The sequence below is a fragment of the Corvus moneduloides genome, chromosome 11 (assembly GCF_009650955.1).
Source record: "Corvus moneduloides isolate bCorMon1 chromosome 11, bCorMon1.pri, whole genome shotgun sequence".
NCBI lineage: Eukaryota > Metazoa > Chordata > Aves > Passeriformes > Corvidae > Corvus > Corvus moneduloides.
Window position 1 is genome coordinate 8,323,034 of NC_045486.1, and position 14,941 is coordinate 8,337,974.

The 14,941-nt window shown below is 41.6% G+C and overlaps 1 protein-coding gene across 2 annotated transcripts in view; it reads right to left on the reverse strand.

Moving 5' to 3' along the window:
- PTPRG (protein tyrosine phosphatase receptor type G) overlaps positions 1–14,941 on the reverse strand; it is a 402,551-nt gene that overhangs the window by 35,887 nt on the left and 351,723 nt on the right. For both annotated transcript variants that reach the window (XM_032121374.1, XM_032121375.1), the window contains exon 14: positions 7,190–7,281. In XM_032121374.1, the coding sequence (XP_031977265.1) occupies positions 7,190–7,281 (92 nt within the window). The remainder of the gene's footprint in view (positions 1–7,189; positions 7,282–14,941) is intronic.

Below are 14,941 nucleotides of genomic sequence, written 5' to 3' on the forward strand. Positions count from 1 at the left end.
CTGCAGAGCTATGGCAGCAGGAATAACCATGTGGAGTGTGATATTCTGTCTCTACAAGAGTGGCTGATCATATAGAATACTGCAAGGATGAACAGCACACCGTTGGGCAAAATTCTGCCCCAGCAGAGGTTATTAAAAACTCCCATCAATTCCACTAAGATCAAGTGTCCACCTCTAGAGAAAAGCTTAGACAAAACTATATAAACCTACAGATTGAGCATCCATGCCAAAATGCACATACTTAAAAGGGCCAGAAACTTCACATGCTGCTCAAATTTTGGCATAGACTGAATTTGAAATGTCTGAGCAGACAGACATAGCCAGCTCCTGCTCTAAGTCAAGCAAATACTACGCTCTAAGAGTAATTCCACATGTAAAACAGGGTGGTGCCCAGTTTTCTTCAAACCATTTTAGATTTAATGCAGTTGAATTATACACATTTACATTGTCCGAGCCTTTAATTCTGCAGTATACTGGCTTTCCTTGCATAACTATTTAAAGTAAGAATGCAACTGCAGCCATTGTATTTCAATTGGAATAACTAATCTTTCTGACTGATTGCATTTACTTGCTGTATAAAAAATTGCCAGAAATAGAAGAACAGTTTTATTTGTATAAGATTAGTATCAACTAATTTATGATTAAAAAAAAAGTCATTAAAAACCCTAGTACTGAGAAGGTGTCTGCCTTCTGTGGAGATCATATCTCCATAAATACTATAAAGGCTACGCAGTAGGTTTCATTCTAGGACATCAAAATACCTGCTGAAGATCTCTTAAGGGTGGCATCCTCCTAAAGTCACTGACCTCAATAATAAAGACAAATTATAAATTAAAATTAATTAAGATGAATAAGAAATCATTAAGAGTTGATTACTGGGGACCTATTCCTCATTAATGCTCACTTTTTTGTAATTATGTGTTTATGAAATACTATTTTTAATAAAAACCACCTTTCAAAGTGAAAAGGCATGGAAAACACTTTGAACACATTCAAAAGTCCTGGAAAGACAGGCATGCTGAAAGATAAACAGGAGTCCTTTCAGCAAGATAATTGCTATCTATTTGTTATAATCAAGTCAAATGAATGGAAGGGCAGGTTTCTGATAAAGGGGAGACACATGAAAAAGCAGAATATGAAAAATCACCTGTGTAATTCTACATTCATCTAGCTACATTCATCTCTCTTGCTTCAAAACTTTATCTACTACAATGCTATCAGCCATCTGTCAGTCAGGAATATAAAGATGCTAATGATAAAATTTTATATGTGTCAAAATAAGAGCTCAGTTTAAATCTGCTTGTACAAAGATTAGGTTATTTTTAATTATAAATGTAATAGCAATACACTTCTTCCCTTTAAGCAAAAAGCCGATTTCAGTCCAAGAGAATGAAATAATGTGAATTTTTCATTAGCCCATACATTAAACATGATCTTATTTGGTATTGCGAGCTAAGGAACACAATTTTAATCTCACACATTTCCATCCTCAGGTCCCAGTTCCTGCCATCAGTTACACACAAGCCTCACATTTGAGCACATAAAGATCCAACTCCAGGGCTCTGCCTCCCAGTGTGAAAGCTCTCCAAAAAGGAACTATCTGCATTTCCCATGGCCACCATAAAACCACATTCTTTTGTGTTGTAGCCAACTCCTGAAGCCTCAACCTGAAGTACCACAACTACATATCATAGCATAAATTCTTCAGCGTACTACTGCAGGAGCAGGGTTGGTACCAGAGCAAAGGAAGGTGGATGCTCCCTGAAATACCTTGATATTTTCTTGGCTTCAGAGGATGGCTGTGTTTACTATATTGTGTTCGTGAATTTAATTGAAGCTGAAGATAAGTACAATTCACAATGTGGTTCTGGAACATAAATCCACAGGGAGTAGAGAGCAGAAATAAAGTCTTAAAACAGCTGAAGAGCACCACCTGTGTGCTCAGTGAAGAGCTTCATGCCCTTGAGAAAGAAGTCCTTGGCTGCAGTTAGCACAGCTCCTGTGCCTCACAAGGCTCACTGTGCTCAGTGCACTGCCACTGTCACGACCGCAGACGTATCCTGGCCTCTGCTCTTTAGCTCTGAGTACGCAACTTGAGACAGCCACACCTTAGCAGAAAACAGTAAGATACCAAGCCTGTGTTGGGAACCTGCAGTTTCCTTGTCAAATGAGATACTCATTACTGTCTCTTAATGAAAACAGTTTGTCAGAGGGTGGATGCTACCAGAACACAGCAGCTGAGCGTGTAAAAAACACGTCAAGTCTAACCACTGACATTTGTCATGAAAGGTTCAAGGCACTATTCAAGTTACTGAAGAGCTAAGAATTAATAATATGGACTCATGGTGGGACTCCTTGTAACCATGAGGAGACAGAGGGAAATGGAAGAGGATCATGGGTGCCCTGGCCTTCACACCCTGGTGGGTGTGAGGTGGTCAAAGCACCTTTTCATTGCTATTCCTCTATTTCCTGGACTTGTGCACCCACACTGAGACATTCTTGAAGAAGCATAAATATTTCTCCATCAGATTCTGCTACTAGTTTTTTAAAACACATTATTAATAAACTCCATGGCTAGTTAAAAAAATTCATATACTGCCATTTAAACCTAAAACTGAACATACCATGATCTGACAACTGGGAAATGTTTCTTAAGTCTTGTAGTCTAGACACACCTGAAATGATTGGCATAATCTCTGAGAAATTTTACTTACACTAAAAATATAAGATGTGAAATACTTCTAGAAAATATGGTAAATCAATCAGCTGCATTGGCCAGCTGTTTTGTTCTTTATGATTTGTGCTTCTCTGGACCGTAGTCAAAACTACACAGAGTTTTCCCATCAGGTCAAGCCTCAACTACCTCTACGCTGATCTCACCACAAGTTCTACTGACATCAGTGCCACAGCATCCATTGTACCCATGGGCTAGGCAAGGAACCAGTAAAGTCACAGCAAGATGCAGAACAACACTCCACCCAAGAGCAGGAAGACTCTGAGACAAAGGAGAGGAGAAGGGTAGAAGTGGAATTTGTATTTATTTCACTGTTTGATATCATCTAAGTTGCACAGAGCTGCACTGATGTCAGGGAGCAGGTCTTGCTAGGAGGAGAAAGGAGAACTGCTAGGGGATGCATTTTGGTTTTGTGGTTGCAAAACACACAGGCCTGCAACTGTGATGCTGCTGTTGTTGTACTTTCCCAACTCTACTGAAAAGTATCAAGTCCAGAAAGATCCAGTAAGTCAGTCACATACTGACCAGCAAAAGAGAAGACCAAACAAACAGAAGCAGGAACAGCTTTGCTGAGAGAGATCTTGCCCAGACCAAATGTTTTAGAGAAGCTATCCAGCCAAAGATTGTGGATACAATATTGCTGCTAGCAAGACAAATTCTTGCTAGCAGCAATATTGTATCCACAAAAGATGATGTGTATGTGGCCAAAATTAACTGACATGGAGGCAAAGAGAGAAGAGTCAGAGAAACAATTTTGTTGGGTGGAACGGCAGGGGAGTTTTCAGAAATCTGCCATTGATTACATGCATAACTGTTAGGTGCAAGGCTTATACAAGTTGAGATTTATACCTCAGACATAATATTCAGTGGGTGACTCAATTACTAATAACACCTTTGTCATGTGTTTCTCTAGATCAAGCAGTGCAGATAATTGTGAATAATGATAACGATTTGCATCTCAGAGAGAATTTGCACAGATAGGCACACACCTATGGGTGATGTGGCCTCCTGCACAATAATTAAGGACGTAGCCAAGGGAAGTGGAAGAGAAAAATGGATAAAATAATTCCTCTGCAAGAAGATTTTTTTAGATTTCACACCTGAAAAGTTGTACTGTGTGCCTATAGCAGGTAGCTGGCAGACTGATTTAGCACTCATAGACCTGAGAAAACAGAGGGTTTGCAGAAACAAGAGCAGGACATTGTGCAGAAATAAACACAAATGCTACCTCTGATTGTGCCAACACATCATGGAGCAGAGTAGTGGCACACAGAAACACCAATGCTCTTCTGAAACCTCGAGCTGTGTCAGGACCATGCTGTGCCTGGCTCCCAGACATGTGACAGAGCCACACCTGGGCCAGGACCAGCCAACTCAGACCCACTCAGTTCCCTCTGCCCAGAAGCTCACTGTGTGCTGAGATGGGTCTTGGCAAACCTGCTGAACATCTTCAGCCACACTGCTCTAAATTGCCATCAGTGTGGCTGCTTGCTCTTAACCAAGAGCGGAAGTTGGCCCACTGAACTGTAGGAGGTAGAGGCACAGTTCCACAGTCAAATTCCTCTTGTAGGAATGGGGTTTCACAATCTAACAAGGTTACTTTAAAAAACTTGTTTCTGTGAAAATGACACTTACATTTTGCTTCTAGTATCAACAAGGCAAGTAAAACTTTCTCACACCCTGCGGCAGTTTCCAGAGGAAAAGTTCAGAGGCTCATCATTTCATCAGTTGCCAACAGTTCAGAAGAGAATTTTGTCATTTCATGTTCTTAAGGCATTTCAGTGGGCTGTCTACGTGGGAGCAGCAGCTGATGTCAGGGAAGACTCTCATCTAGCAACAGGTATATGGAGGAAAACAACCCTCTTCTACATCTCCAAACAAGGAAAATGCCTTAGAGAGCTTCAAGATCTTTCAAGGCAGTATCTCCCATCTTTGGAAAAAACCAACATAGCTGGAATTTTTCTCTACTAACTTTGAGCCTCATTATGGCTGAAAGTATCCATGTATTAACTATTATCCCTGTACAGGTAATAGGTAATACTCACAGCGTGAGGCACTTACAGAGCATGATCTGGCTTTTGGTGGCCTAAATAGCTTTAATGCCAGTGTCAAGATCTTCAAATTCACCAGTTCATTCTCTCTGAATGTTTTCTGGGCAAGATTCAGCTCCAGATTAAGGGCCGTCCATCTGGATGTCTGCATGCAGGTGTCTCTGTATGTCCTTTATATCCATAAAAATGTTATCATTAGATTGGGAATTCAAGGGTTGGATTCACTTTTGCATCCAACTAGACTAAACCTCTTTCTAAGGCCTGATTCTTGATGTGCCTTAATGCTCATCAGCAATCCTTGCAGATTTTTAATTACAAAGCTGCTCCAGGTGTCCGGATTTTTTTTTGCTTTATAATTATTTTGTACTTGCAATTTTTTTTTTCTGATTGTTCTTTTAATAAATTGCTCTTAATTATTTTAATTAATAACCAAGAGTTGTCTTATTCCTCACAATCTGCAGTGCCCCTTATCAGGAGTGAGCAACTCTTTATCAGCATTACTGAGTTTGAGCATACCACAGTGAGCACAACAGTGACAGTAGCATTATGTTTCTCACAAAGCTGCCGTGGTCTCACAGCCTGGCTTACTCTAGTCACACGAAATGTCCCCAAAAGACAATGTTCTCTTCCTAGTCACTTTCTGCTATGTGTCAGAACAGCTGCTGCAGAAGCATTGGTGCACATGCTGCCCTGACAGTACCTGCTGCCTGCATGGTTTCAATGGAACTTTTTCAGCCTACACTACAATTAATATGAATGCACTCCAGTCTTAATGGACTGACCATCAAAACATCTCTGTGCAACAGGAAAGAACTGCTGTCTCAATAACACACACAGCAGCATGAGAAGATGGAGCCTTCTGCTGATTTCTTTTATCTAAGAAAAAATTGTCTCAATTGCAGTAAAAATACTACACTTTGGCCAAAGAGGTTTCTCTCTGAAGGGAGAATTTCTCTCCTCCCAGTGCCTTGTAGGCATAATCCCCCTGGGTTTTGACAGTGCTGTGCCAGAGTCCAGCTTAGCCCAGCCTCCCCTTCCCCACAAGCTCCAAGGAGGTAACACACGAGAGCAGGCATGGTGGGATCTTTGAATTGACTGCCACAAGCAGTCCCAACAGGCATTTGTTCCTCTTGGTTTCAGAGTATGAAGAATGGAGTTCTCCAGCTATTTAAGTACTTCTGTGAAAACTAATCACTGATGGTCTAAGATTAAAACCTGTCACCTGCTGTTACCCTAAAGGAGAAGGATGACTTCTTGCTAAGGACATGAGGTGGCCAGGACATGCATTTTAGTCTCCAGTAGAAAGGAGAGAGGACAATAAAAGTGCATTTTCTTTAAGTGGTATAGCATCAGACTGAAAGGCAAACTGCCTAACGCTTTCTGCAGGAATGTAATAGCTGACCTTTCTTACTACTTCCCATGGGTACTTGGAAAGATTCTTCCTAGAAATAAGTCACACATGTCTACCGAATAAAATCAAGGAAAATATAACTGGACTCTTTCACTTTTCTAGGAAGCAAGTTTCTTCAGTGTCTCAGAAAAGGCTCTGAATGTTTTTTGGTAAAATGAACCTAATCAGCTACAGATTGAATCCCAGATCAATGATGCAAATACAGACTATGACAAGGAAACTTAAAACACCTTCAAGCAAGACGTACAAGCAGACTGAGGTCAATACAACATTTTTGGTATCTTAATTCTGCCTGTGAGAATGACCATCATCAAACAAGGCAGTGGCTGCAAAGGCCACAGTAACATCACAGCTTCAAGGCAGCAGCATCCTGCACTTAATAATTTCCAGGGGAAATGCCTCATGAAGAGAGAATAGCACTACACTCTGCTTCCAGCATCACTCTCAGTATAGCTGAGAGGAGAATTTGACCTTTGGTAACTTTATTAATACCAAATTAACAGATGGCTTTGGACTTAGGATTGTTTGCTTATCCCTGTGTCTCGCTGTCCTTTCTGAGAGCCCCAGACTCCACCTCTATACACGGTGAAAGTCGAGGCAAGGCCCCCAGTCTCAAGAGAGCAGTGGAGGTGAATATCCCTCCTCTGCAACCCGCCCTGGTGGAGCAGCTGGTTTCACCCTGGATGCAATGTCTCAGTGTTTTCAAGAGCTGTTACTCATGTTTTTGACATTTTGCAAAGGTCATTCTGAAATTTCTATTAAGACAAAGTGGGAGAGGTGCCTACAGAAAAAGAGGCACTCGAAGCCCCATTACGAAGCACATTATTGGCACTCGGAGCCCCATTACAAAGCACATTAAATTAAATGAAGCAGCACAGGTACAACAAATTTCTACCAAAACCCCAGGATTTATCACAAGCATAACCTTCTCTTCTTTGTGTAATTAAACCAGACTCCAAGCAGTACAAACACAGGAGATTAAGCCCATCTTACCTGGAATTGGTATAATGGGAATACTTTCATTGGGGACCACACGGGGGGAACTGCTGTCCTCCACATAGAAATGAGCAGTCTGAAAACACTTTCTGTTAAAGAAAAAAGAAAAAAAAATAGATTCAGGGTGTGAAAAACTGTGCTCTGAAAAAACTTTTGCACATGTTCTGTTTCTCCATTTCTGTTCCATACTTTCAGATGTTATAATTTTAAAACATTGATATGTGAAAAAATACGTTTGTTTTCTACAATTACAATCCTAATTCCAGATTCTGGTGTGCTCTAATTCACTGACATCTGACATCCACCCATCATAAATGCCTTACATATTATTGCTAAGTACTATTGAATATGAAATTATAAAGGTTAGTGGCTGCAAAACAGGTTTCAAATACATCATTCAGAAAGAAACTCTGCACACAAGAAACACCTTCAGCACACAATTCAAGCCCAAATCCACCTAAGACACACAATTTTCAGGGAAAATACACTTACTGTAAAGTTTCTGCTGGGTAACAACCACCAGTAATACAGCATCTGTAACTGCTGCATATCATGATGTTCTGCCATGAAAGTTATCCTTCAAACATTAGGTTTTTTTGTTTGTTTGCTTTTTAACACTAATGCCATTTAACCTTCATCTCATCTTCCTCCTGCAAACTTGTATTACATATGCTGGTAGAGAAAAATCCAATAGACACTTCTCTTGGGCCCCAGGACTCCTCTCTAAAAAGGTCTATAAAGAAGAGCCAAACTTAAAGCCACCTGACTCTTTTTTACCTGTATTTAATGCAAAGCAGAGAGCACAAGCTGGTCATCACAGAAAACGTACTGAGCAAAATAACATCAAGAGATCCGGGGAGATTCTGCATGGTGATATTGACTGAGGCAGGGTTTTCCAATGCCAACGTCACTGCTCATTGCTGACTTAATGAGCTGCTTGAGGCTTGAACTGAATATTTAATAAGTCTTGCTTGGTGTGAGCAGCTATTGTGGCAGGAGAAGTGTCTGTTCTCATCTGTCGAGGTGCTAAACAATAGCTCCCCAGTGCAGAAAGATCCCCTTCACTGCCGCCCTTCAGCTGCTCCGCAATACCTGGGCAAAGTTTGTGGGGACCTGGTGAACTGTGCCTTTGTCAAGCTGCAGGTTCCCTTGCTCAAACATATTTGCACATGTGGCTTCCCAGTTGCTGCCTTGCAGTTCCTGCAGTTTGCTGCTCCGCAACTCGGGCATTGTGCTCTCCATGCAGAGCCCATCAGCAGAGCCAGCCCCGCACACTTGGGCAAAGTCATTTGTGCTCCCTTTGCTTCCAACATCCATACATGCCAGGGAGAAAAAAAGTCACTGAAAACCAAACCAGTCTCTTAGGTGAAACCAGGATCTAAATTATCACAGGTGCTTGCATTCTGTGCATCTGTGCTTTCTAATGCACAGGCACAGTGCTCTGTAATGCAAGCACAAGCTATGGCAGCACCAGTACAACTTAAGAATACAGAAGCAGAAGAGAGCGGATTTCACAGCATGGAGTCACTGTCTGAGAGCAGCTTTCTACTTTCAGGCATGATGTCTTGCATTCTGCTGAAGTTATATATTTAGTGAGTATACTTTTGTTAAGAAACACCATAAAGTGAATTCACACATGAGGATGCAAGATGTGCATTAATCTCACAGCATTTAAAAGCATGGGTTGAACTCCCCCCCACCTCACCACTTGCTCCCTGTTCTCATTTTTTTTTTGGCAGCCTTTATTTTGGACAATGCAGACCCTGGGGGCACACAGCAGAATAAATCAGTCACACATAAAGAAGAAACAATGAATATGAAACAGGCAAAATGCTCCTGATTTTGATGTATTTGGGGTTCTTTCCCTTGAGTCAATACTACGGAAATGCTTGAATGGCTTCTCCTGGTAATGAAGACCTTAAAAAGGGGTTTGATAAAAAGACAGACCTTTATGCAGGGATTTACAGGATTTTTTAAAGCTGATGATATTGAAGAAAAGCAATTATTTTTTGTTAATTTGTTATTTTATATTTTGAGAGGCTCTGAGAGGCTGGCATTATGGTTTTATACACAGTCATGAGACGGCTTTTTCTTAATAGCCTGAAAACATGTAATTGTGTCAGATAATCATACTGTGCAATATTTTAAGGCCCTTGATGGCAATAGCTGAATACCCAGCCCAGAGCAACTCTGCTGAGCACAATGTCCTAAATGAATATTTCACATAGTAAAGTTTGCTACAATCCTTAATGTAATTAAAAATTCTGCATTTTAGTCCTGGAACACTTTCTGCAGCTGTTTTGCAAGACACTGAGTCACAAACATCACACTCTTGTCTAATGTACATATGTAATGCTGCACTTTCATTACTTTACAGTACTGGATTCTGGCACGTTAGGTGAAGGCCTGTCTGTCAAACTTTTTTTTTTTTTCTCTACTCGCTCATAATAGCTGTAAATATTCTAAGTTTAGCCTTTACAGCTGAGCTCACTGCACACAGGACATTGCATCCCTGTCCTGGTGACTCCTTCTGTGTCTCAGATCTTTAAAGATCTTTTATGGGTTTAACAAACTCGCTGGATGAATTTTCCAGCAAGTTCTGCTTACTGGATCTGTTTCCCATGCTGACATCTTTCCTCTGTGCAGCTCCAGGGGGAACACACATCTCAGGGTGCCAGGCAGATGACTCCAGTTTGTATAATGCCCATTCTTCCTGAGTAAGGAAATACCTGGTCCCAAGTAGAGCCTTCTGGAAACTCATGTCTGGTTTGTAGTAATAAATACTGATAGCTGCCATCAAGGCTACTGAGAGGCATTTCAGACAATTCAGTATCTGCCTCCACCCCCATTTTAGGATGCTCCTTTCTATCCCCTGGAATTTCCCCTTCCCATTACCTTTTCCTCCAGATACAAACCTTAAGTGGCAGCAGTTGCTAAGGCTACAAGAGGCTGCAGTAAATCTGAGTGTGTACATGGGGAGGGCTGGATAAAGGAAAAGGATGAAAGCAGGAAATTGCTTGTTTCGAGCCACCAGAGAGGGGAGAGAGGGGAGTGGATAAAGGGCTAGGCAAGGTGCAAATCTACACCTATTTTCACATGAGCACTTCAGTCTGTAACTTTCAACCCCAGTGTGTATACATGGGTGGGTGTTTGCATATGTGTGTCCCTTTGCTCAGGAAACCAACACTGTCAGCAGAAAAAAATAACAGGCCTTTCTTCCTAATAGAAGGAGTCCATAGTGAATGCACAACTGGGATTGTCATGGCATAAGTGATTGTTAAAATCTTAACAACTGAAACACTAGTTTTAGAATAATTATTGTATTTCTGCAGCACTGGTTGAGGAAAAACAGATCACAACCTTGATTTCACTTTCAAAATATTTCGAGGAGCCATATCTTTTCTGTGAAATACCAAACAGTCTGTTGTCTCTGAAATATGCCCATGAGCAGTGAAGCACACCATTTTCTCTAGCCCCATATGTTTTTGTGGCTCTCTTTCCCTGGGGTACAATAACTGTGCGAGATTGTGGTGATCAGACACACAGTTGTCACATATGGACCCAAATGCAGAAGTAAAACAATGCAAGATTAGCATCTCCCCAGAGAAGCAGCAGAGGCAGGGTCTGGAATGCAAAGACAATGTGAGGGAGAGCATCCCCCTGCCCTGAATCTTTCTGCAGAGATACTGGCTGTGAATTACTAAAGCAAACTAACAGGATGCAAAGCCCAGAGCAGCAGCACCTTATTACTAAGATAAAAGCATAAAAATATGCCAAGAGGTGGTCCTGATTAACTGGGTTAAATGCTTGTTCCATCTCTGCTGAGCAAAATAACAGATTAACTTCTGTAAAAGAAGAGATGCCTTGTGAGATTTTGACACTTCAAACAGGTTTCCTTGGTTATTAGTTACTAAAGCTCACGCAGCTTCTCCTTTATACTCCTCTAAAAGCAAGAGGGAGAACTAGGTCACATAATGGCCTGAAAGCATGGATGCATCTTATTTTCGTGTAGAAGGTAATGCCTCAGTGTTAATACTGCCTCCAATACAAACACAGCTCGGTCGCAGCCAATGGGAGTGCTGGGAATTGCTCCGAGGGCAGTGCCTGGCCTTTACTCCTCCTTACTGGCTCTAGCACAGGCAGCATCCCCTGATCTGTGACGACAGGCGGGATCTGTGTGCTCCGGAGCAGCCGGGGCAGGGAGAGAAGGAGCCAGGATTATAGCAAGGGACAAGTGATTGCCTCTGCAGTGGCTGGCTGGAGTCACCAGGGCAGTGGTTGAACACAGGAAAAACCAAAGGGGAATGTTTCACATTCTAGGGACACCCAAGAGCCATGCCCTGCCTCTCACTGAAGCAACCAGCACATTCATTGCTCCTTGTTCACTTGCCCTTCTTCCAGGTGTTGATGTTGGCTGGAGCAGTGTGTATTCCCTCTCCAAGGCCAGCCAGATTTATATTACTTTATTTCTGTACTAGCATCCAGGAGCTCTAGGCTCTCTTCCTGGGTCATTACCTGCGAAAGGATGACCAATTCAGGGGCAGATGGCTTGAAAGGGTCCTGCAGGCTGATTCACTACTGTCGGAGCAGGGCCAATCTTGTCCTTCAGGCACCCTTCCTCCAGAAGCAGCCTGCCACAGACAGAACCTCTGCAGAAGGTACATTTGTTAACAGAGGCCAACAGTCCCTGCAGCCATACAGACTTTTACATACAGTTTTTAGCTGGTGAGAAGAACAGGAAAGATGGAATAAGAATCAGACCAGCATCTGTAAGGGCCCTCTAAACCAGGCTGCACAGGACATGGCTTAGTCTTTATCAAATGCAACCTGGATACAGGCATTCATTTCCCATGCTCCTCCATTATGGGGGTGTCTGCAACTAACTCCCAAACAAGGATGCAAGGACAGGAAATGATCCCCTTTCACTACCACTGTACATTCATTCTCACTTTCAATAGAAGAAAAGCTGCTTCAGATTCCTGTTGAATTGTTTTGCATGTTTTTCAGGAGACACAATTAAGATTGGTTTCTGCTGGCACCAACAACAGGGCATGTATGCAGTCAACACATGGTTCTGCACTTTAAACTAGCTTCACTATTCCTTGGCAAGCATTTGTCACTGTCAGAACTGGCAATGACTTCTCAGAAAAGAGCACAGACTTCGCAACAACAGAAGCGCTGCAAATCATGACCATGTCACCAGCAGAGCAGTGGATGGGAGCCTGGACAACAGCTGTCTGCAGTCTGCACTGCTCTAGCTGGGGTCATCAGTCACTGATTTTTATGAGCAATAAAACTGACTCAAGCGTTAAGAAGAAAAAGAGGAGAGAAAACCACACGAAAAAGCAGATCTTATGAATATGAGTAAGTGACCCACATGGAGCAGTGATATTACATTCATTGAATCAGAAGGGCATCTGCATTTACTCTTTTTTGGCCAGAAAATGGCTTATATTGCCCTTATTTTCTACAATTATTTTCCTTCACAGGTCTTAACACTTAATGACCAGAATTCAAAAGCCAAGTTATAAAAGAACCTGTGCCATGGGCACTAAATGCTGGCCGAACTGGAGCTACTGGAGGATGTACAAAGCAGGAATGCATAAAAACCAAGAGGATAAAGGAAAGCTGATAAAGGAGGAAAATTTCCCTACACTAATGCAGATTTTCCAGCAGATTGTTCCTAAAGACCACTTTCCTTCTCCCCACAAAGCAATTTCTGCCTGAAATATTCTTGAGCAGTGTTAGGCATCACACGGATATGGTACCCAGAGAGGTCTGGATGGTACATAGGTAGTTTTCAGAAGTGCATGGCATCCCAAGCCCTTGGCATGTTATCTTAGAACAGTGAGAAGTAGATTGTCTCTTTCAGGGGACTTCCTCTGTGCAAGGACAAGTGCTTTTTCACATTAGGGAGTTGACTCAGACAGGTCCACAAAAGGCTCCAAATGCTAATCACCAGTCCAACCACAACATTCTGCAGTATCATAGGGAAATAAAGACAGGAAAAAGACTGGGAAATGGCAGATGGAAAAAAATAAAAGAAGGTGGACAAAACTTTAAGACAGTATTTGTACTGAATAATTCACCACTAGAAAAATTGTCTAGTTGAAAAACTAATCTGCAAACAAGACTGGGGATTTCTGACACAAAATGACAGCTAATTTAGTATTTATGTCCTAAATTTGCCAGCTGACTACACAGCTCTCCACAAAACTAAAAATTGTCTTCTCCCAATCCTCTGAAATCATATCCTGCACCACAGACCAGACACCCATTTTATCACATACAGTATTGAACTCAGGCATTATATGAGACATAATAATTTTTAGAAGGGTATTCAAATGATTAAACAGTTAAGAAATGACAATACCCCCATGAGCTGCCTTCGTGTCCTCCCCCTTCATCAGCTGTGTGACCAGAGAGCACCCAGGAGGCCAGTGCAGAAATGCACTTAGAAAGCTCTTTAATTGCAAATCATAACTGGATAAGTCTTAGTTTAACTCAGCACAAATGTTTTCCACGCTTCCTCGTCCCATCATCCTGGTGTCCCTGGAGAACAGCGAAGGCAATGGTGAAACCTTATTTGTGATGATATTTGGCCCTGTGACACTTGGTAGCTAATTCTCTCCTGGTGACCTCTGACAGGGCCACAGGCACCAGACCTTCCCCTCCTGCTTGAATCAATACTCACAACAGCTGCCTTGGATACAGTCAGCACTTTTACAGATGACTGAATGGGTTTACTCATCAGTATTTTCTACTGCAAGAGAACAAGCTCCTTGGTTATATGTACTACCACTCAGAACTTTAATGTCTTCAGGCAAAAATATGGTAGACATACCTCTAGGTGGTATCTTAAAATGGTTTAAAGATGAGGCGCAGCTTTAAAAACCAAAGGAAAGCCTGACATACTCATTTTCTTCTCCCTGAGCCAACATTTATGTAATGCAACATTCATAACAAAGGCTAGAAAATTACAGAGGAAAACAAAGACATGCCTTTTCCAATCAAATAATACCTCAGGCACTTCCTATAAGATGTGTGCTTCCAACACCCAAAACATCATGTAATATTAAAAAGGAGACTTAAAACTTCTCATAAAAGAAAGCTGGATTTAAGCAAGTGAAGAACTGTTCTGCAATCACAAGAGCTACAGCAATCAATGACAATTGCCTCTTACTAGAGAGGAGCTTTTAATAGCACCTCCAAGATCTCAAAATTTGGCATACTTGATATTATCATTTCAGGACATGAATTCCCTTTGGGATGATGAATCTTAGCAAAAGAATGAATAAAAACAGGGTCACACACTGGGAGGTTAAAATGCAGGTAATTTTAAATGTGAAGTGTATTGGATTGGAAACAGTGTTATAAGAAAACCAAAACAGAGATGATCCAACCTAGGAGAGGACAACAGAAACAGAGAGACAGCAGTCTCTTTGGAATATTTACATAAATGTCCCTAATTACTCCCACCTAATTACTCTCAAAACAGAAGAGCTCTGCTATTGCCTTTACAAAAAATATTCTTTTCTTCCTCCAAATGGGATATCAGAACATTCAATTGACAGATACTTTAGGTATCCCAAGCCTCAGCCTGAGATCTAACACAGAAGTCTTGCAAAAATTTAGGCCCAGCCTGTTCCTCAGTTTTGATGTCCCTGCCCATCTTCAGGAAGAAATGCCAGTTTGTTAAATGTAATTAAATACTCAGTGGGAAGCTTCATCTTTCTCAACAAACGTGTC